A 24,670-nucleotide genomic window follows, 5' to 3' on the forward strand; every position below is an offset into this window, starting at 1 on the left:
CTTCAACTCATGTTATAAAATTGCAATAAATGTGCAAATGAAAAATAGCCCATGCTGATAATTCCGTCTTTTCACATGGAAATTTATGCAGAAGATCCAGACCATGAGATAAGGTATCAAATGAGCCAGTGCAGCAGAACTAGGGCATTTTTTCCTGGATTCGACTATCTTACATTGGTAAAGGAGACATTTTCTGCTTCAATAAATTGGAAATTTAATTACAATTTTCTTTTTTTTTCCTTTTTCTATCCCAGCTACCACAATAGGCATGGTAAATAAATCACATTAGACAGTAATACATGTGGTTGAGATATGTGGCAGTGTTTTGCTTTTATTTCAGGAATTACAATGCTTGAACGTCCAGGAAAACAGCTCACACAAGAACAGTCAGTGGTTTGGAGATGCTGGAAGTAACACATCACATTTAACAGTCAGCTTCCTATGCCTGGAAAGAATTCTGGTGGTTTGGACATGTCTGAATCATGGAAAAGTTACCTACATCTCATGTGCAAAATTTAAGTTACACCACAAGAACAATTATGAAATAAAAAAGAATGTTTCATTCAACAGAAAATACATCATCATCACCAAATAAGCCAAGTGAGTAATTAAAATCAAAGTAAATATGACTTCAGCTTAAAGATGCTTTCCAATAATTCAAATTTAACTTCCTAAAGAGAAGTGTTTTATGAAAACCTATACTAAAATGAAGATGATAATTCCAATGTTAAAGTCATATAATGTAAAGTGTAAACCATAGAAAAATATTACTTTTATTGTCATATTTTAGTAACTTGTAAACAAGTATTCTCCATTCATACAAATGGCAATGAGGAAATTCTCACATCAGTGTAGTCTGAAAAATAATTGAAGTGTATTCTAAGAATGGGTTGTTAGTTGGTTTTAATTGCATTTATATTTGCTTATATATTTGATTTATAAACCAGATGATTTTATTCTGATTTGGAGATAATTCTCTTTCATACTCAAAACGAGTCAGGACTATTGCTTTAAGAATGATTTGGGGAAAAAAAAAAAAAGAGACACAAGAGATATTAAAGGCTTAGGTTTGTCAGTAACACTCTTGTTACAGACATACCACAGGGTTTTTTTTCCTATTTACTATTAGTTTTAAGTGCTCCTTTTTTCAGCTGAGACAGTCCTGTTGTTTTTATAATACGAAACAACGCCATCTCTATATTTTGAACATTCCTCAGGGGGCAGGGAAAAGCTGACAGCTTTCTTACTAGAAAAAACAACCCTGAGGCACGAAGATTCTATTCTTCTGGTCGCAACATTGAAAAGCATTAAGTAAACCAATAAGACACTGGTACATTGTTTCACAGTTTCTGAATTTTGAGCTAAATAGAGAGGTTTGAGGTACTCACAAGCAAACATGAAGATTTACATACACAAATGCTTGGAAACACACACCACAGGAAAGGAGGGTTGATCTCATGCAAATAACTCCATGGAATTCCATAGGTCTTTCCAAATCTTGCAGCAGCAGAACATTGGGTTGTTAGAGCCTTCTAACACATGGGTCTAGAGAATGCTGAATTACAAGAAGTTATGTTGGCTTCCCCCATCCCATCCCAACAGTTTCATGTAGTAAAAGGCTACATAATCTGTCAACACAACTTGGTATTTTGCCCCTTCGTTGTCCCAGTTTTGTCCTAAAAAAAATCAAGAGCTGAGTTCATATTCAATTTCTCACACTGTGATATTTTGCTTTCAGGTGTTCTCCCCTCTCCTTAGCCTTTCCCTGCTTTCAAGATGCACCTCCAAGCTCCTTATACTCCAGAGAAGGCCTTTAACCAACGTAGTCACCTTAGATTAAACAGCATAACATCTTCCCCTCCATGTGCTGTGTAAGGAGACTTATGCTGATTGCTGAGCCTTCCACTTCCTTGTTTTTTCTAATTTTCCAGGGGATTCACATCAGACAAGATGCAGTCATTATTACATGCTTGTATTTCTAGCCAAAAAGGATAAATTTATAGGACAATAATGCCATCTTGAGCCTATTGGGGAAGAACCAATCAACTAACCAAAAAAAACCCCAAACCCAATGGAATTAGGTCATAATCCTGCCAACATGTACTCACTCAAAACAATTCAATAGTAGTATTCTGAACTTAAGAAAAAATTTATGAAATTAAACTAAGAAAAACATCATAAAAACAAACAAATTCTCATTTTTTTACAAGGAGTTCCTTTTTCCAAAGAAGCAGACATGTAAATAACCACTTCTTAGGAACAATTTCCCTTTTCATTTAGCCCTCTTTCTTCACAGTTTCCTGGAAAATATATGTTAACCCCCAACACTCTAAAATAGAGAAGTGATTTTTATTTTTTTTAAGATTTTTCTCCATCCCATACAGAAAGAAAACTTGAAATACATGATAAATAGACTTTGAGATTTTTTTTTAATCTGTTAAAACCAATTTTCTTCACAAAAATTTTTCTTCATAAAAATTATTCAGCTTGTGTCCATAGTATTCTTGCCCAAATTTCAAGTTACCCTACACAGACATTAAATCTGGACTGTCACCCTGCATGTCTGCTGTTTATACAGTCACCTTTGCCTCAGAACAGCAAGCCTAAGATCTTAAAAATTCAAACCCCTTCATCAGGGAAACGATGACTTCTCCAACCATGTAGGTATTTATAAAACCCTTCTGTTGCTTCTCCATTTTTCCATTCCCCTCTTTTTAGAGTTCTTCTATTGCTGTGGTACAAAATAAAGAGGGTCAGGTCAGACTGCCAGCTCATTGTCTCACACATAATGGTTCTAGCCAACACCCTTACTTCAGATATTTCTGTCAAGTCTCCCATCCCTTCACTATTACATCAGACCATCTTCCAGTAATTCATTCAAACTCTCTCTCCCTCTGCCAATTTCTCCCTTTGTACTCTCTAAAAGAGTAATTTTGCTGTCTTGTGTGCTGTTTTAGACTGGAGGAAAAATGCACTGAAAACACAGGAAAATAGGCTCATTCCTCATTTCTGTGGCACAGTAGTCAAGAGGAACAATTTCAGAGAGACACCAGATGAGCCCCAGTAGGGTTCTGCAACACACTGGTTTTCCAATTTTTTCAAATTCTAATCCATTAAAACTTTGTCTTTAGAGACTAAATACTGTGAATTAAAACCTGATGATGGGCTTGAATATCAAATATATCTTGTGAGTTTGTCAGAAGCAACTGAAGTTTCTTCCAGTGGGTTTGCAGATCACAAGAGGGACCTTTTTGAGGCGGGGGTGCTATTCAGTTGCTCTGTGTGTACAATACATGTGTGGTCCAGTTGGTGCCCCAAAGAATACATGCACAGTTGAGACAAGTCTTGAGAATACAGAACAAAATATGAAACTAAAATCATGTCTCCAACTCCATTATATTTCAAGTATCCAATCCAATTTTGAAAACAGAAGAGGCTCTTAATGAAATGTGCTCTTTAAATTGACTCTCATACCCAGATGAAGTTTTACTACAAGTTTACATAATAAAGGGTCTGACCTACAGTGAGTCCAGAAGAATGGAAGTTTGCCTAGCTTTCAAGCAGCTTTTGTCAGTTTTACTAATGGACATCAGGTAAACATAACAAACTTCAATACCAGTTCCACATCTGTATTAAGCAATCATTAAAACCATATTTTAATGTTTTTGTTTTAAAAGGCTATAAAAAATACTTACATAATTAAATTCAATACTTAATGCTACCTTGCCCTTCCCCCAGTGGCAGTGATCACTGTCAACCCTAGAACATTGCATATTACAACATAAGCAGAGAGGACATTAGTAAGAAGAACCCATGCTTTGTTTTTTAACCCATTATAAAACCATAACATCCTACATGGAGTTAAAAACAATTCCATTTACAGAAAATAAAAGAAAATAAAACTGTGTCCCCACAGGTAAAAAGAAATCGTTTCATTAAAGACAACAAAATTTTGAAAATATAGTTATAAAATTTTGGCATAGGTCAACTTGCATGGTTCATGCCGAGAAACTCTGTGGAGAGGATGTGTAAGATGGGTAGGAAAGAGAAGAATGGGATACTTCAGTTTGAGGATTAAGCTAAATGCTCAAAGTTCTCTTTATACAGAAATACAGAAAGAGATTCTACAGAGCCTGACAATAAAGAGCAATTCCTAATAGCTGGCCACAGTGCACGGAATTCCTTTTTTTCTCTTAGCAGTTGCTTGAGAGATACATTAGGTAATAGCACTGCCATGCTGCTGGATAATACCAGAATTATTAAATTTATCAGTACATCAATTTTACCGTTAAGAAAATTGCTAATAAAGATCCTAATGATCAAGAAGAGTTTTACCAGGAGCATACAAAGTCAAGTTACAGTGATGCCATAGATACTATCTCTGTGCTTTAAAATCCTTTTAGTATTTCTAGATTCATTCCACTGGGAAAAAATAATCAAGATAAATCAAATACATACAGAAACACACTCACTCAAATGGCACTCATTGCTTTTTGTACAATTAAGCTTTAGTGAAAATATACATCTTAAAACAAATGAAGTACAAATGTACAAAAATCCTTGAACTCAGATAAAAAATATATATAATACAATTTGCTACAGAGATATAAAACATTTAATGCTTGCTCATCCTTTCTGATGAGCATAAAATGATTTAAAGTCTGGAGGACTCCTGCTCATCATCACTGCAATCAGACTTAAAGCAGACCTGAAAGAGAAGACAAACAGACAACTCAGCTGCAGAATTGATACTATTGTTCATTTGTGTGTTTTATGGGGCACAGAAAGGCTGGGGGGGTGGGTATTTTTCCAGCACATTTTACTCCATCCTAAGTAAATGCTTTGGAAAACTCAAAGGAATCCATAATCTCAAGCCCAAATCTCAAATTGTTAAAATTTAATTAAAGTTCTTTCCTTCTTTTAACTTCACAAGACAATTAACTGCAATCCTATTAGTTCAAAACCAACTGGAAACTGTCAAACCATATTCATTTCTTAGGACTTCTTCTCAATACATAGAACCATATCTTGGGACAGGTACAAATCCTGCTGATTTTTGGTTGGAAAAGACTACAGTAAGGCACAAGCTTTAACTTTAGCTATGTGAGAATATCAGTACACTCAACCATCCCTTCCATTCCATTAGTCAAAGTGGGGGGAAAGTGTATTTGAAAAGATGAACTAAAAATGACAGGACTATTATACATTCCATTAGCATTGTACCATTTTAGAAAGGTGAATTGCCAGCTGAAGACAAAAAATTTCTTCATGCAATTTTAATACACAGCCTTGCTGTGGCTACTTAACAATATGCACCTAGCAATTTTAAAATTCCATTTCTGCTTGAAAGCAAAAGTAATTTCTACCCAAGTGTTCACTATTGGAATATACTCAAGCTTCTCAAGATATTTCCTCTCTAAGTGCAGGCACACTGAGCAAGCAGAATTGTATATAACATTTTCAACTGCAAACCTTTACAAATAGTCTATTTCTTATATCCTCTAGACAATTACAATACATGATGTGTCTTCTAGGTGGTAAATACTCAATTCTCTGAACAGGAAATTCTTCTACTAAAGAGTAGAAGTCTGTGTGTAAGAAAAGGCTGTGCATTATCAGCTATGTAAAGATCTATTATGTCATTGTTTTGGTGAAGGCATTAAACTGCCTAAGATATTTTAACATTTGTTTCATGGTGCTTCTCATTTATTTTGGGGATATTTCTACTTATTTACTTATTTATTGGATAGATACTTATTTTTGCTTATAAACTTACTACTTATTACTAGTTTTACACAGGACCTCAATTATCTCTGAAGACGTGTACACAGGTTTCATTTAAAAATGGTAAAATATATAAGAAGCAAGACTCAAATTAAGCTCTTTAGCAAAGGAAGGTCTAGAGAACAGTTTTTAACAGAACCCAGGTAACTAGAGGAGGACAGAATGCTGAGGCAGGAAAGCCTCCTGTAGTTCTAGGGATTGCCATAATTTCTGAAACGTGGTGGAGGGGCAAAGCCATTACAAACCCGATTTCATTAGTTTCACTATGCAGTGAGCAACTTGGTTTTCCTATCACAAATTAATAATAATAACAAAAGAATGGAAATTAATTTAATGAAAGAAAATAAATGCCCTTACCTCTCCACTAAAAAGTCTGTGAAAGAAGCCTCTCTTTGGCTTAGGAGACTTCTCTCTGTCTGGTGACACAGTACCATCAGTTTCATATGCATTGATATCTTCAAAGCATCCCGTTTCAATCATCTTTGAAACATATGAAATATAAATGAAATATCCATAAAAGCCTCTCAAACAAGTTGCAGGTATTACCTATTTACTCTGGCTGGGTACTCCTAACACTTAAAAATTCATCAGCCAAACTACACCACTGTCTCCAAAAGGAAGCACAAAGCTGACATTGACTCTCCTTGTGCACTCAACCAATAAAGAATAGCAATGAGAGCACTCTCACACAGGTGTCAGGTACTCCCTTGCCTTTTTTGCATTCTTGCCTTTCTTATGCTCATGATGCAATAAAGAGAAGCTTTTAGAACCAGAAACAGATTTTCCTTTCAGGTATTCTGTTCATTTTAGAGCAGGCCAGCCAAAAAAAATGAAATATCCCTATGCCCTGGACTGAACTTAATTAATAAACATGACATGGGAGGAAAAAAAAAGATATAATGAAGATGGGTCTCTGGAGAGAAGCAAAGGATTTTGAAATAATCTTTGTCTGTGTACACAGAAACAAAAGAAATAAAACCACAATTACTGGGTACAAAAAGGACACCAGGAAGAGTGAATGCCAAAATACAACCAACAGGCAGGGTCAGAAGGGGGGGAGTGGCTAATGGCCAAATCCAGCTGGCATTTACCAGTAAGTGCCACCAGTACACACCTGTCACAGCAGCTGGCAGCCAAAGGAATCACAGAATCACTGGGTTGGAAGAGACCTTCAAGATCATTGAGTCCAACCCAGCCCTAACACCTCAACTAAACCATGGCACCAAGTGCCACATCCAGGCTTTTTTTAAGCACATTTAGGGATGGTGACTCCACCACCTCCTCAGGCACACCATTCCAGTAATTTATCACTCTTGCTGTAAAAAACTTTTTCCTGTTATCCAACCTATATTTCCCTTGGTGCAGCTTAAAACTGTGAATATACCTTGTAGAGGGAGAGAGGGCATAAAGAGGAATAAGAAGAAATGCAGCCTGCTTTTGCTGTAAACCAGGACATTGGGTAAATTATGGAATGGTGAGAGAAAGTCTTGAGAGGCAAAAATTTGAGGGAAAGCTCAGTAACATGAATTAAAAGAAAAAATAAGCACAAATGTAAAATGAAATCTGCAGTTCTCCCTTGAAGAAAAGGAATTGCCATCACAAGAATTCTACATCTACTTCCAACTTTAACCCTCTCTGCAGGGTTAGTTATTAAGCTGCAGTGCATTTTTTAATGACTAGATCATATTCTGAAGTTTAGAATTACAACATAGTATAGGAAATACTTCTTTCTCCAAGGCTCACTGTTTCTCAGTGAAAGCTCTCTATGTCAAATGGCACCTTTTCAAATATCCTTAATGTAAGGCAAAAAAAAACAAAAGGAAAACAGAGGGGAATGTACTTTTTCCTCCAAGTTATTCAGAAATTGCTCATCTTTTGTGTTCAAGCTTTAAATAAAATGCAATCATACTGGGAGAGAAATGACATTAGTAGAATTCAAGACAATAGTAATTTCAGAAAGTCAAGAATAAATTATAATGGGGACAAGGCATTCATAACAAGAACTACAATTTTAAGTAATTGTTACTGAGTACTCTTGCTGAAACAGTAAAATAGATTTGAATTGCATGCAGAGGCAGCAGAATTCTAGTACTCTATGCAGACTACTAGAATATTCATTCACCAGGCACACAAAACACTCTTAAGGGAAAGTCTGACTCAACTGATATTGAACTGTTTGTTTGGAAACCTTGAAAAAGGTGAGTCTGCAATTCTGTATTGCTGTCACTTGGATACTCTATTGATACACAGGCTATACACAAACAGCTTGCACTGCACCTATTTGCTTTTGAACACTTGGAATAACATTGCATCCCTCTCCTGTGAACAGCAACACAGTAACAATACTGAGTAACATGGGACTGAAGAGCAAGGAAAGGGTGGTCTTACAGATGCTAATACTGTTCTGTAAACTGTGCCTATGATGACAAGATGCCAGACTTTGTTTATGCAAATTTACCATAAATCTCAGTTTTTAGCAAGTTCCTTATGTTTTTAGAAAAGAAAACTTTTTAAGCCTCTCAGCAAAGAAGTCTAAAGCAGAAATGTCTTTACATCTCCTAGAGAAAATCATTATAATTATATATTTTATTAAATATTCTGTACTGCTGTACTAAAGAAAATAATCTTTTATGAAATGTGCATTACCTCATTTTGCCAAGGGATTGAGACACAACCCGTCACAAATTTGGAATAGAAGTCATCATCTGTGGTATCCAGGTTCACTCCTTTCACTGTTGAGAACTGCTCAATGTCCAGGACATCTTTACAATAAACGGCACGTGGCTGCAGTACAAGACAAGATTACTTCATTAAAGTTTTGGATCTGGGGACTTTTAGTTTGCTTTTATTTTCTCTAGATGAGCAAAAGAGAGCAAAATGTCTGCAATTTTACATTTCACACTGCTGATCACCAAATTACATTATTCTATGGAACAGAAATACAAAGATGCTCTTCATAAGTAACCTGAGCAATTCTATCCATCCTGCAAGTAAGAGAAAAGAAATATCAAAGCCAGAAACAGCTTGTCTGGATCTCAATGATTATAATAATTCACTCATCTTCTGTCACATTCCTTTCAACTCTGGAATATTTTCTTCAAAGCTATTCCTCATTTCTTCTGCATCTGAGCAATGGAAGGGGACTTTTATGGGGCAAGAAATCGGCTACAAAGCTCCCTAGGGAAATACCACTATTGTAAATTGTTTTGTGATCTCAGATGAAACACCACAAAACAATTAGTTATAATCAATAGCCACAATGGCATTCTCCTACCAGTGTTACTAACTTCAAAGGTTTCTCTGGAGTTCATATGACTGCTAACAGAATTATGACAGTTCTTGTCTTTTTAGATACTAATCAAATCTGTCTCACCTACTTACATCTGGCAAGAATGGAGGTTCTAACATGTTAGCTTCCAGCCTCTTGAAGTTGATGTTCTTGAAAATAGGATGTTGCTTTACAACAGCAGCTCCTCCTTCAGTGCAGCCCAGTCGTTCCCCTGGATTTTTAGCAAGTAACTGCAGATACATGGAAAAAAAAGCAGATGCATGATACAATCCCACAACTAAAAAAAATACCTACATACAATGTCCTTCAATCCCTCCTTTTGCTACTTGGCCTCTTATTAACTAAATTTATCATCTATCAAAATTAACTGGAAACCCAAACAACAACATTCTGGGAACAAAATATTTCCAACAGACAAAAGAACCCCTGAAAGCACATGATTTGAAGATTATGCCCAAAGTTATATGAAAATATTTTAATTAATGCCATGTTGAGAAGACTTTGCAGTAGGCTTTCCTTTCAGGAGATACAGACTTACATTTTTTTCCTATGGGCTTAAGTAATGCACATATCTTGCATTAACTAGTACAGAAAACTTGTGAAGCTTTCTGTATAAATTTAAGAAGAGGAGAGAGGGAAAAAAGAAATTGTCTTGTAGATAATGTTTAGGTGAAGAAACTGGTGAACTACTCTGCCACTTGTTCCCATGCAGCATCCAAGCTGCTATTGCACTCCATCTATAACATCTATAACAAGTGCTCCAAGCAGTACTAGACCATTTCATTCATGTCATGAATAATCAATTTATGCAGCTTTCCTTCATCTTGAGAAAAGTTCTGAATTCTTGAAGTTTGATAACTGAACAATCACAAACTCATGAACAATCACAAACTTTCATGTGAACTAAAGAAAGGTTTAGGAAATCCCATTCTAAAAATTTTTCAAGATTTTAAAATAAAGTAGTTGGTCTCTTTAAAAGGATTAGAAATTTGATTTTCAAACCTCTATGTCTCTTCACCCACCATCCTGCAGATGGATTTTGCCTCCTCTGAAAACTTGTCTGAGTATGTTTCCTGGTCTTCCTTGACTCTGCGGTCAATCTCATCGCGTTTAACTCTTTCCTTATGCTTCCTGAATGGAGACTGTCCTTCAATCATCTCATAAATCAAACAGCCAAGGCCCCACCAATCTGGACTGAATGTATACTTCTCATTTTTGAGCACTTCTGGAGCTAGAAAACAAAAACAAACACACACCCACATAATTTCACTTTAAATTGACTAATTGTGTGTATTGGAAAAACTCTCAGGTACTCTCTTTCTGTGCAGACCTGTTTGTGTGGCTCCTCTGTACTTTGAAGAAACTTAAATTTCTACAGTGAGAACTCTGTTTATATTCAAGAGAAAAACTTAATTTCTTGAATGCTTAAAACCAGTATTCTTTAGAGAATGAAAAAAAAAAAAACAATAATGAAGTTTTCCAAAGCATGGAAAGAAATGTATTGTCACAGTAATTTCTCTGTTTATCTGTGACCATAAATCTCTTTGAATCTCAGAAAAAATTAGGTGCTTTGTTAAAGTTCTGCCTAAAGCTGGAATTTTCAGTTAAGTTTTCAAGTTTATCAGTAGGCTTATAATTAAGTAACATCTACAAATGCATATTATAACCTTTCTTCTTCCCATAACATGTCTAGTAACTAATCCAGGTCCAATACAGTTCTTATATTCACAGAAGCAAATTTTCTGGTAAAATGTAACTAGCAAAGGATGCTTTACATACCCATGTAACCAACAGTCCCAACACGTCCTCGGACAGTTTCACCTTCTGGAATCTGCACAGCTAATCCAAGATCTGAAATCCTGATATGTCCTATTTATGTTAAAATAAATTATACATAGTCAGCTAATTAATGAAGTAAAATAATGAAGTACTATCACTTTTAAAACAAAACATTTCTATTGCACATCTCATAAAAACCCCACTGCAAAGTATCAAAAGATTCATATAGCCCTAAGTTTATTTAACTTAACTTGAAAAGTGTTTTATTCAGCTCCTCCTTAAAAATGTGAAGAAAGAGAGGCACAGATATAACTGATATTCTGAAGGTCACACAAAAATAATTTGCTCTTAAGCACTCTAATTCCTAGCTTTGGCATAGGCTACTGTTCTTGGACAAAGAGAAATGCTCATTTCAGATTCTGCATCTATGCATCAGACACTTGTGGTTTTCCATTCTGCATACCCACCACAAGCACTTAGCTTTCTGACTCCTTAGTAAAACTTCAAAATTAATTTATTCCAAATGTGAGAAAACTGTAGCCTGTACTGAGAGAGCTTGTTTTCCTGTAATGAAGTACCCCAATAATGCCAAACACGAGTACTTGGAGTTGCTATCCCCACTCCCACCCCAAACCAAGAGCAGCCCAGTCAATAATCCACTCAGAATTATTTATATGGTAACATGTCAGTTCAATTCTGGGATTTCCTCTTCTCATGAATCACTCCTAAGTGGAAAACAGCTTTTACTGCATTTATCAGCCAAATGTCTCAAGTTGACCTTCTGCTATCACATGTGGCCTTTAGAGCTGTACCTCTAACAGAAATCACCTGGCAATAGACTGGTTTGTCATGCACTGCTCAGTGGGGAACAGTCCAAGCAGGGCAATGGGAGTAAATCCACCCCACTCTCCCTTACATTCCCATGGATATTCCCATTCTTTGTTGGATAGACTCCTGAACTGTTCCAAGCACATTCAAGACATTTCAAGGCAAGAATTCTATTGACATTTTAATGTAAAAACACATAAGGTACTTTCTCAATAAAAATGTAAAAGTCTAGACAGAAGAAAGGACAATTACATTTTCAATTCAATTCTAAAACAATTTTGTAGAAAGATTTGTTGCAAAAAGGAAAAAAAGAGCAAAACCCACCCTTATTTCTAATACTGGTTATAAGGACAGGGAAACTGTTGTTTACAGAAACATCACAGACTCAGAATGATTCAGGCTGGCAGGGACTTCAGAAGGGCTCCAGTAAAACCTTCTGAGCAAGCAGGCAGCCCAAGGAGATTTACATTATTTAGCAAGCCTCCAAGAGTGGACGCTGCATCACCTCTCTGGGTAGCCCCTTCCAATGCCCAATTAACCTTTGTGCACATATGCTGTGGCATTCAAAAAGCTCTACAGCATCAATATTAGTTAACAGCAGATTAATTTCTTATGTACATGTGTTAGATAATCAGGGGATAGAGAGAGAGAGAGGGAGAGAGAGAGGAGAAAGTCAAGTACCACTCTATATACTGGTTGGAAATAAGGTAATGCTCTGGAGCAGCAAATGCTATTTTAAATAAATTCAGATGCTCTTGTATTCCCTGACATCTGATGAACTCCTTTTTAAGTGCAAGATCTGAGCTCCTGAAGCGATTTTCTAATTAGTCTCCTGTGCTCTCTGGAACTAGATCAAAATATCCCTGGCAGAGAGGAAGCATTCTAGTGCAGTCCTGCAAGGCTACATTTTTCCTCAAAGAAGCCTTCAACTTTTCTAAGACATTGCTGGAGAGAAAAATTAAAGAATGCATTTGATGTCTAGCAAAGCTTTAGCTCTTGGAAAGTGACTCCTCTCAAGCATCATCTCTTTTGAAATTTATCAGTCAGAACATGCTGACTTTAAAAAAAATAGTGTGCTAATGACTTCAAAAACAGTTTTTCCTCAACTAAAATGCTCAGCAGTTACAAGAACAAACTTGTAATATTAATCCACAGCTTAGAAGAGAATTCCTGCACATGTTCCACAGTCAATTCAAAGGATTCTGGTAATGACTTGCATACAAAGTCATTAAAGAAAATTAATTTGGTTTTTGACAAACAAAAGACTACAAACATTTCTTCATATTGTTTGTACTGCCTTGATTCCTTCCAGCTACATCTGCATCAGAGACCATCAGACCTCTTTTAGTCAAAATGTTAACAGAGAAATAGTTCAGATTTCTTCTTACTGTCTAAACATTCTGGTTTACTTAGTAAAATTCTGCCCCCCCCCCCCCATCTAACAAATCATGTTCCATAATTGAAGAACAGACAAACAAAACAAATCCATGTAAAAATTTTAGTGATCTTAAATCAAGAGGAGAGGGAAAATGAGAAGCAAAAGGGAAAAAGTAACCATTTGAAGGTAGAAAATTGACCCTTCAAACATAATCATGGTGGACCCCCAAAGTTTTCCTCTGCTTTCTAAAAAGCAAGGCAGTATTTTCTTTGCTAAATTAAGATTCATCAATTAGGTCTCTTTTATCATTAAGAAATTCCTTACATTTCTGGCTTGGTATTAGAGGTATAATTCCTGATTTCAAATATAATTTTAATTTTTACTTACCACAGTCATCAAGAAGTATATTCTCAGGCTTCAAGTCTCTACAAATTCAAAAACAGAAATGTGAATTAAACAGGGACAAAACTATTAGCCCTCAAGAGCAACAGATTCAACAGAAGATTTCTTGGATCTGACTGAAGCAATTTTTCCAGTTCCACCTATAAACAAAAGCTGTGAAGTTGATGGCCTATAATACAAATAGTTTAACCAGAGAACTAGATCCACTGTCCCTGAACTCTTTAATCCTCTTTAATTTCCATTAACATAGCTATTTGATTTACATTAACAAAGGCAACACAACACTGAAAACCTGATATAAAGAAGCAGTATTTACAACCAAATTTGTGCTCATAAGTGAAAAACATTTCTCCTGAGGAGTATCAGCTTTACAACTCCCCAGTGGTAAAATACAAGTGTTTGCTGCACTTTGATGCTGACCCCTTGCTATATTTCACTCAATTTCTTTAACTTGGTCATGCAACTTCTAAAGCTTCCTAGACACTTCACCTAGTTAAGATTCTTTGCAATAACTTTCTAGAAATTTCCTATTACTTTTCTGTAAACATCAAAGTTTCACAAACAACATTTTTAACTATTAAATGATAGCAAGACTCAGGAAATACTAAAAGGGCAATAAATTCAGCATTGCAATTTTGCACCTTGTGCATTTTTACTTATAGAACAAAAGAAAATATTGTATGGAATGTTTGAATTTTTCTCTGCTCAAGGAAAATTTGGGGAGTCACTCAAGCTGAATCAGAAGTTGTTCTAGGATTTATCCCCTAGCAGATTCTCCTGAGGATATATACACATATTTATAGGCATGAAAATTTGTATAAAATGTATAATGTACATTATTATTTATAATAGTGCACTATAGATTGTTATAATATATATTGTTAATTTTTTATGGTTATTTTTTATATGTGTGTATTTGTGGTACGCATCAGTAAGCATGTGGACTGAGACAGTCTCTTAGATTTATTCCACCACAAATATAAGCCAGAAATAGACACATAAAACACAGTAGTTGGCTAAAGAATCAGTTCTTGGAATAGATTCTTGAAAACAATATGTATCTATACATATATACATACAGTTGTGACAAGAAGAGTCTGAATAACATAAAAGAAAAAATTTTAGGAAGAATGACTCTAGAGTTGACATTCAAAAAGAGAGAAAACTGCTCACCAAGAAACCTAAGTAGGGTTTTCCCCCCAAATATTGGTTAATTGATGTTCTGTAATATGTGTATTCATGGTAAAATTTCATTATCTTATGAGATTAACTGTACACAAAAGTCATAAAGATGCTCTGCTTCTCATGGTTTTAAGTCTCAACAATCCCCATAATGTTAATAAATGGACATTAAATACAAGATTACAATAGCAGAGAAACCAGGAGAGATCAGAGGTAAAAAAACTGAAGAACACTAGGATTTGACATAAGAGTTTGAAGGTTGTCTTGTAGGCAAACAGCTAACAAGCTGGGCCTAAACACAGGGCTGTGGTTTGGGGTCTTTTGTGTTGTTTGGGGTTTTTTTGTTGTTATTTTGTATTTTAAACAATCAGTTTTGTTTTCATTTGAACAATGTAAAATGACCTACTTGCAGCTGATGAAATGTCTCACCCCTGCGTCCCTCCCATGTGTATACCAAAACACAGGGTGTAATATTGCAAGATTGGCCAAATTCTCTAGGGAACCACATCCAACCACCAGCAGAAGGCTGATTCACTCTGGCTCTGCCACTTCCCACTCTGTGTGTCTGTGTGTGACACTTGGTGTTACACAGCACAAGTATAAAAAAAGCATTCTTGGTCCACCACTAAGTTTGTTTTGCTTGTTCTGTAACATTAATGCATACCAGGGGTTAAATGATGGATGTACAAATACAAAACAGAGCATTAAAATAATACAATCTCAATTTCAATGCATAAAGCTTCTGATAGTTTCATTAATTTAAAGGCAATAATAATTTTATTGGAGGAATCTGAAATTAAAACAGAAGAAGGAGCTTTTCACATGAACTATGACTACCCTGTTACCCTTGTGAGTGTAACATGCAACGCAGCCAGGGACTTCTAGACCCCTCTGTGAGCTACTTTAGAGTGGGCAGGAATACAATGCCATACTCCTTAAACTTATGTATTAAAATTATAAATTAATTTGCTTTGTAAATCATAGTTTCATTTCATTTTACAAACAAACCTTGAATCAACTTTATTCTGTTTTAAAATATATCAAGCATCAAGACCTAAATCAACAGCAAGAGGACATAAGATATATTCCTAGGGATATGCCATGAAAAGGATAACTTAACAATATTTTTTTATTCTTTTCCTACAAAATTAAAATACAAACTTGTTTTAGTAGGAAACAATTAATATGTTCAATGCTGAAGAGACATGGAAAAGTACAAGTAAGTGTAGATGACACTCAACTCACCTGTAAACAATTCTTTCCCTTTGCAAATCCTCCAGACCACAGCAGAGCTCTGCAGCATAGAAAATAGCCCTTTCTTCATCAAAGCCAGGATTTCCCATGTTATATATGTGAAACTTCAGATCCCCTCCATTCATGATGGTTAACACTAAACACAGGGCATCTTTTGTCTCATATGTATAGGATAAACTAACCTAAAAATGGGCAGGGTGAGAACACAACCATTAATCATTCATAAACCCCAAAACAATTCACAGATCTTTTTTCCAATACAATCAACTTATGAATCCTTTTTCAAGGCAAAAAGAACGAAACACACGAGTGGAAAATCACTCTTGCAGAGTACTAGAAGACACAAAGGAATTCAGACTAATTTGCCTGTGTACACAAAGCATACACACAACACAAAAGCTTAGTGGTAGATCTGTTTAGATACCCAGAAAATAAAGTTATTGATGATGCCCCTCAGCTGCATGTTACCTGCATTACTCTTTGTCCTCTTTCTCATACTCAGCATGAGAACATTCCTTATTTTATTAATATCTCATGAATGATGCACTGCCAAACCATCTTCCTGAACTACGAGACTCAAAAGTGCCCTAGAAGAACTCAAATTATTTTAAATCAAAGGTATAGTTTTCATTCCTACCCCTGCCTCCCTCCCAAGTAACTGCACATTTCCCTCATTTAGAACTTGCCAACAGTAAAGACTCAGTACAACTCCTTACAGTCTTTCTTCTCACTGTACTTGAAATGTGGAGTTGATAGGCAAGGACAAAGCACCACTTTTTTTTTCAGGTTTTAGGTAAAAGTTTTTTAAGTGTTTAAGTTTTAAAGTAGACTTGTGAATTAAAAAAACCCTCCCCACTTAACACAATGTAATATACCACAAAATTTAAGTGCTTAAGTTACAAATTCATTTTCAATAGAAAAAGTTATGCTATGCAGATGGATCATCTGGTAGGATCTTCAAAATTACCTAACTTGTACTAAGAGCAATGGAATTCAAACATACTTAGCTTACATTAGATAAACTAGCTAGGTAAAAAAAAAAGTAGGGTGGGTTTTTTTTAACTCAAAAAATTATTTTAAATGCAGTGCAAGTAAAAAATTGTTTTAACTCAGTAATAGATCCAAACCCTTCAGAAGTGTAAATACAATACTAAGTAATAAAACTAAATAAATACAGAAATCAGCTACTCAAGGCATAGCTTCCCATTTGATGGTTTTAACTGCTGTGTCCAGCTATTTATGACTGTACTTGTGACAGAGGCATGACAAGTTATCTGCCCACTTCAAAACCAGTATTACTACAAATGCTAGACCTAGATCTTCTCTGTTGCATAAAAACCACCATTGGATAGCAAGAAGAAAACAACTCATGCTCAATTTTATAAAGCAATTTCACATTCAACTTGGATCAATTATTGATTTACAGTGTTTACATATGCTGAAAAAAATGTTACTCAGAAATAGAAGTTTCACTGTTTTAATAATTTATGGATAAATTCAGGTACTCTCTGGATTCAGTTTCAATCAATTTAAGCCCAGAAGCCTTGTGCAAAAATAACATTAGCATATTTATGCAAAACCATAATTTACAATAGTTTAAAATATTAATGTGTCTGGCCAGCAAGTTCTTAATTTTTTTTGTAGCTGGCAGTATTATACAGTGGTTTTTTTAATACATAAAACTTATCAGAAAACACATACATACAAATTTTATACACATATATTTATAAATAACTTTCACTATCCTCTAAAACAGGTACTTTAAAATCCTCTGAACAGCAATACAAAATTTATAAGTAAATGGATTTCAAACCAAAGCAAAGTGTATTTGAAATTAACATTTAAATGACATTTCAATTAAAAAGTAAACATTACCTGGGGAAAGTTTTACTTGGTGTATCTTTGAACATTTTAACTTCTTTCACTGCTTAGTAATTAGAGCTACTAACAGAGCATAATTTACATAATTTACAAATGCTTAGGTATTAAAACTAAGATTTCCATTACATGGAAGTTCCATTAAAAAGTTAATTGTTTCACATCCAAGATAGTGCTTTAAGCCTTGGTACACAGCAAAGCAATATAACCTGAATCAATACAGTATTAAAATGTCATGTTTATCCTAAAATATATCAGCAACGGAGTAACAAATGCTATGAAAATACCTCAGGATATAAAAACTCAACTATTAAACAGAGGACAAAGATTCAGTGGCATCAGCATGCTGAACCACTGCCTAATGTTCTGGCTGTCAGAAATAAAGCAGGTGGACCAAAAATAATCCTTGTGCACTGAACTATTCCCAATCACACACAAAATGTATTTATTATTCTATCAATCATTCCTCTCATGCACTCCTTAAATCAATTTTAAAAAGAGTTTTGTGCCCACAAGCTCCTGGAAGAGATAAATGAAGCGAACAAAACAAGATAAATTTCTGAATATAGAAAGTAGATACTTACTACAAACCTACTATTCACTTTTTCTAGAATCCTTTTTTCATTTAGAGCCATTGATTCTCCTTTCCTCTTCTTTATTCTCTTTTTTTCTAGCTTTTTGCAAGCATACATTTTTCCCGTTGCCCGTACTTGACAGGCACACACCTAGAAAAAGAAGAATAGTGTGTCAGAGATGCTTGAGGCTTTTTAGAATTTTTATTTTAAAGAAAATTAAATTTAACTTTCTTTTCAAACTCTTTAATGCTGTCAGAAAATTATGGTCTGTAACTATCAATACAGAACCTTTGCTCATGAAACAACTTTAAAGGTTCACAAAAACTATAACATAGGTAGAAAAAGTGATTATACAGAGGCAAACACATTTCTTTCCAGGTTGAATAGTTTAGCAAAACTGTGGATCCCGTGTTAGTGAAACAAGTGACTACAGTAACAGTGCTAAGTGTCCTAGTATGTGTTAAGGACAAATAGTCACATCACAATAAACCAGGAGAAAGATAATGGTAATTGAGTTGCACTCTCCTTCCATATAGGGCTCTGGTTAAAATATGTACAGAGGCAGTTCAATAAATTATAAACAGAATTATTAAAATCTATAGATTTTAAATTAGGTTCATGAATATTCTAATAATTAGCAAATTGCAACTAAATTCTCCTTTCCAAATGAAATTTCGAAATAGAAGTGACTGTTGTCAGTCATTACAAGTTTTCTGCAGCTTTGTGCATGACCCACAGTGCTTTAACACATTAAACCAGTTTGTATTGACAACAATTTGCCAGGTGATGTGTCAAATGTAGATGGATAGAGACAAGAGTTAAACAGATGCCCCTTTTTCTTTGATTCCTTAAGAAGTGCCTTGGAGGAAGATACTTCTGTACTCACCTCTCCAAATCCACCTTTGCCTAGTACTCGGTAATGCCTAAACGTGTGCTTGGTTACTGGCTGCCTGATTAACAGAAAGAAACAATCACTGCAACAGGAATTACAAATGTGAGCAATCCCTCCCCACCCCGAGGTCTGTCTTCACTTTCTCCTTTCTGTTCTGACATATTTCTGAACAGATGTTGCCTTAACCTCGTGTAGAAGTACTATAATGAGCTGAATTGCAAACAAAAGGGGTGCTTGCTAAGAAACGTGGGCTCCCTCCTCTGGCCACCAGGCACTGCCCAGAGCAGGAAGGAAAGCTGCCCAGGTCAGCCCTTTGCTGCCTCAGTTAGAGCCTGACTGCTCCCAGCACAGGCCATTATCACCTCCTGCTGCCTCCCTCTATTGACTCGCTGACACCAGACTGCATCTCAGTGGCATCATGCTTACAATGTGGCATTTAAAAGGTAAACAATTTCTGATTTCACTTTGCTTTTTACTAAAGAAAGAGTGGTGGTATGCAAGAGCAGCTCAAGAGCCAATTTGTTAGGGCACTGATGCAGAGGAAGAGGAACAGATAACTGGAGGCAGTAGAGCTGTTGATCCCTCTGTGCTAAAATTCTCCTAAATGTGTCAGAGCAGGGCTATTACAAGGTACTGGGTTTTCCTGTGTTTGCTTTAAATGAGCACTCACTGTTACTGCAGCTTTGTTCTCAGGACAACAGTGGAGTTTCATTTAGTAGAAAATTTGAGTGACTTCCATAGTTCTCTTATTGGCTTTTGCAAACAATTCAGTAAAATTAAGACATTGGATAATTGGAATTTACAATAAAATCAGTGCTCAAGTACCTTAAAGTTTGAATATGTGATCACAATACCCAGGGGGCTGAATTTGAATCAATTTGTAAGAATTTCAACCTTCTGAAAGAGTTTGGACACTCACATAGTATTGATTTGAAAGTATTACATTCTGACACATATATGTAAATCTTGCTATCTCGTAGTTACTAGATCTGTATCTGTACCACCCTAAAAAACCTAGTACTAATCCAATTACCTAGAGGGTTGTAATACTAGATTAATCTGTTTATTAACCACTCATTAGACCAAGTTTGAAACTAAAGGATGATTGCAATCCCAAGAAAAATTGGTATTCCACTGCACACTTGACAGTCAAATATTTCTGAATTTGCATTTACCCAATACCACTTAAAGACTTAAGATTTATCACTTAAAGGTTACAGACAGACAGTTCCATTGCAGTATTGGTTCTCCTGCTATCCATCAACATCATCCTTTACATCTTGTCTTTCAGATCATAATTTCTTAGACAGGCAGTCTCATTTAGCATTCAGCTCTACAGCATTTCCAGCATAAAAATCAAAATTTGCCACAAAGCAAAGCTAAATTATAATGTAAACATTATCAATAAACTTACTTTTCCAGCCATTTCCACTGTAAGAAACGGGAAAAATACACACTCTCCTGGTAAGCTTCAAAAGGTCTTTTGCTCAGGTATTCATGGACAATTCTAGCAGGAAAATAAACAGAAAAATAAAATCCATCTTATTCTGAAAAAGGCTGTTGAAGCAAGAGGTGCTAACAATCTGTAGACATATATTTAAACATATCAATGAAGCTGTAGGCAGAAAAACATCACCAGTGTGCTCTACAATGGTTTTAACCTAAATGTCTCACAAAGTGAGACAGAAAACTGTTACAGAAAACTGTTCTGTCAAAACACTTATGAAGGCCAAACTACTGCTACTTATAGGAACTAGACACTTTGACCTCTGCATTTTCATTGTCTTCAAACCCACTTAAGCATCAGCTCCTCAGCAGCTTTTTATGCATGTATGACCCTGCAAATATGAACTCTGAAAGTATCTACAAGGTTTCATGCATTCTTTGGAGACTGGTAAATATTTTTTTTCCTAGGATTTGAAATTGAAGTACTAAATGCCATACCCATATCCAAACCTTGAACACCAAATACCTTAAAAGAAACACACCAAGATGGAGGTGGGGAGGGAAAGAAGTCATTCAAACTGTAGTCAGGTGTTTATTGGACAGGGGAAAGGGGATGATCTACATGAGACACTCCATTTGAGACATGTTTTATGAGCTGTTCTCACACAGCCCTTTCAATCTTATAATCTCAGCTTGTTACAAAGCATGCTTATTTCTGTTGCCAGGGAGATGACCCAAGCAGTGACAAAACCTGTAGTCATCCTTCAGACATGATCAAGCATGCCTTGAAGAACCAGAAATATTAGAAACAGAAAGGCTTTAGAAAGACATGTAACACTCATAAACATGTACCTTCCCTCCCCTGCTACTACTGTGTGAAATATCACTTCATGACTGCAGAACAAAACCAAGTTGTATTGTTTTGTGTTAACTATTACAAGTGATCCTCTAATCAGTCATCTTAATGGCACATAAGTGTTGGCCTCAGTTAAACCTGTTTTCAAGAACCTTAAATGTCTAAAGTTGTTCAGAAACCTTTCAAGCTTCAACTTATAACTTCGTATTTTTCTGAGGATCTTCATAATGGAAGAGAGTCTCTCAAAAAGTAAGAATACAGTAAAGAGAAATATCATTTATCTTACAGAATTCTTGGTGTCAGACAACAGTGTGATTTTATGCAAAAGCAGCATTAAAGAAAAAGCTCTGCAAAAGTCAAACATCTAAATCACATCTGAAGGAAACCTAGTCCTCTAATAAATCTGTTCCAAATTTCTTACTTTACTTACTCATTTCAGGGACTCAGTACTTCTGGGTATAACAACTTCATATTTCACTTTCCTTAGAAACACATAAATTTCTCTTGTACTTCTCAAACTTAGCACTAGGTATTTTTAACTCACCTAGTACAGTCCATGAAAAGATCCTTAGAAGGGTTCTTTTCCAGTCTTGCTTTACATTCATTTACTGTTTCTTGAGGTATTTCTGGCAAGTGTGCTGCAGACTTAACATAATGAAAAAGAAAGGAAAGCAACAATGAAAGCACGTAAATCAATAGAAAAACTAAAAGTTTTGTATTAAAAGATAAATTACATTTTTTAATACAGTTAAAGGAAAGGAACAGTTTGGCTAAAGAAAAAATCAAGAAAGCTGTATTTGAGCAAAATTTTTATTTCTTTCCTGTTACAGAACAATGCATTGAAAGTTATTTCACCTATTTACTATTTCAGTATCTGGGGGAATAAACTTGGCAATAAGTCAAATTTCTTTTTCTTTCCATAAGTCTACCACCAAAAAAGCAAGTCATCTCTTTGGCTTGGCAGGATGGAAAGAAGGAGAAAGAAACACAAACACAGGCTGGGAAACTATTTCAAACCAGATCAAAGAAACCTGGGGGTTTTGAAAAGTGTACGTGAATTACGGTAGTCCCAAAGAAATTCTCAAAAAGATGTACAAATTAAACTTCCATCTGCTTATAAGGCATCTTCAAGGCCTTTTGTATAAGATGACCAAAGCAAGAGAAGCAGAAAGAGCATCTCTTCATAAAAAGCAAATATCTAATTATATACCCACAGAAAAGCTTCCCCAGGATACCAAAAAAAAGAGGCTTGATAAATGTAAAAAATCAGCTACTAATGATTACCATGGAAAACAAAGTAACAGAATGCTGCAGAAGAAAACAGCATTTCACTTTGTGAAAACTGCAGCAATTCTGAAAATTTACAGCAAACAACCAAGGCCACACAGGAGGACTTCAGATGGCAATTAACACTGAGTTAATTTGTTTTTAAATTTTCTGTAGGTGTTAAATGGAGAATAAATTGTAATTGTAGTAGTTATATAAAAGCAGAGATCAGTCAAGGTTTCTGCTCAAGTTGATTGAGCAGAATTTTAGAAGTCAGCACACCTCCCAGAAAGACAAAAATGGGATCAATGAAGTTTGGAAGTCAATTTACTAAAAACAATGCAAGCACTTAATATCTCTATTTATCTGACACTTACAAAGCACTTGAGGACATTTCTGCAATATATTTACCCCATTAGTGAAGTAGGTCTCTAAAACTTTGAGGCCACAGTCTATGCGCTTTTCATCTGAAGATACCTCATATTCTGCCTAGGGAAATGGAATTGAAAATTTTATTATGTTCACAGTCACTTGGCATCTTTTACCTGATGATAGGTAAATCTTATCATGAATAACACAACACTCTTAGTATAAAAGGAACAGAAGGCTATAAGGTGAAACACGCATGAAGAACAGTCCTCAGGGAAAAAACAAAGCACATGGAATTAATCTTTGGAAAACATACAAAACCTAACAATTAATCTAAATGCAATTACAGAAATTGCATCCTAGAGGTTAAACTAGATCAATTAAATAGTATTTATGTAGTGTTGTAGGACAGAATGACCTATATGGAAAATAATCAGGAGTACAATAATCAGCTTTTACTTCACTGTACTTTTTTCCCTTCATGTGTTATTCTTTGCTTCACTTTTGGGTAAAACCAGGATAAAACTACTTTCTACAAGGTTATAAATGAGATCTAAACCAAACCCTACATCATTCTTTGAAAAAATAAAATTGATTAGATACAAATTTTGAAAGTTTTTGACTTAGTAACATCTGGTACTGAGATGAAGAAAAAGAGAATTGTGTAATACAGTGCATTTTGCAGATAAACAACTGGCAGCTGAACAGAGCTCCAGAAGTAACTACTTATGGAAAAAATCCACAACCAACAAATCACCACACAGATACTACTACTGACAAACTCCAAGAACTACTTACTATGAATAATTTTATGGAATAATCTAGAAGCAGACATCAGAAGTTACAAGATTTAAAGAGAACCCAAAATCTGGGGAAAGATAAATTAGAAAAGAGCAATCTCAAACAGCAACATATATTAGATTTGTTAGCTGGGCCAACTCAATCAAAGCTTATTTCATATTTCAGGATGTAAATGCATGCACCTAGGAACAAAGAATACATGGCAGACTTCCAGGATGGAGAACTGTGTCAAACAAAACAACAGTGGGGCTTATTGAGACAACAATCATTAGAAACCTCATTGGAAATTACAAGTAATTGATGTAATCAGAAGTTATTTACCTTTATAAAGAAAACTAGAACACTAAAAAATGACAGTCCAAGAATCAAACACACACAATACTGGAAATAATGGAATTCCTGATTTCCAGTTCTGCCATTAATGACAACTAATCAAACCCTGACTCAAGTCACCAACATCTTTTTCTATTTCACCCACTTCAGCACACTACTCAAATCCATCAATCCAAATGCAAGCCAGAACTTCTGCTGTTCAATTCCACAACAAAAAGACTAATGGTAAGGAATTCTTCTGCAACTGCTAATCAACCTGAGCAAGTCAGAAAAGTTTATCAACTTAAAGTTCAGCAGTGTGCTTAGCATCTTTAACACTAATTTAATACAATTAATTAGGCATACTGTTTTAAGTGGA

At 35.3% G+C, this 24,670-nt stretch overlaps 1 protein-coding gene across 2 annotated transcripts in view; it reads right to left on the minus strand.

Annotated features, from left to right (window-relative positions):
• Window positions 1-300: 300 nt before the first annotated feature.
• GRK4 (G protein-coupled receptor kinase 4) overlaps window positions 301-24,670 on the minus strand; it is a 38,619-nt gene continuing 14,249 nt past the window's right edge. Inside the window, exons 4-16 of one of the 2 annotated variants that reach the window (XM_066548689.1) lie at window positions 23,221-23,298; window positions 22,088-22,188; window positions 20,656-20,748; window positions 19,236-19,299; window positions 18,359-18,499; window positions 15,888-16,078; window positions 13,446-13,483; window positions 10,853-10,942; window positions 10,096-10,304; window positions 9,166-9,303; window positions 8,431-8,568; window positions 6,142-6,264; window positions 301-4,708 (exon numbers count right to left, since the gene is read on the minus strand). In XM_066548689.1, the coding sequence (XP_066404786.1) occupies window positions 4,655-4,708; window positions 6,142-6,264; window positions 8,431-8,568; window positions 9,166-9,303; window positions 10,096-10,304; window positions 10,853-10,942; window positions 13,446-13,483; window positions 15,888-16,078; window positions 18,359-18,499; window positions 19,236-19,299; window positions 20,656-20,748; window positions 22,088-22,188; window positions 23,221-23,298 (1,458 nt within the window). In that variant the 3' untranslated portion in view covers window positions 301-4,654. Of the gene's footprint in view, window positions 4,709-6,141; window positions 6,265-8,430; window positions 8,569-9,157; window positions 9,304-10,095; window positions 10,305-10,852; window positions 10,943-13,445; window positions 13,484-15,887; window positions 16,079-18,358; window positions 18,500-19,235; window positions 19,300-20,655; window positions 20,749-22,087; window positions 22,189-23,220; window positions 23,299-24,670 lie in introns of those variants that run through there. The other variant, XR_010783532.1, reaches the window with a different exon arrangement.

Source organism: Molothrus aeneus, chromosome 4 (assembly GCF_037042795.1).
Source record: "Molothrus aeneus isolate 106 chromosome 4, BPBGC_Maene_1.0, whole genome shotgun sequence".
In the NCBI taxonomy this organism is placed as follows: domain Eukaryota; kingdom Metazoa; phylum Chordata; class Aves; order Passeriformes; family Icteridae; genus Molothrus; species Molothrus aeneus.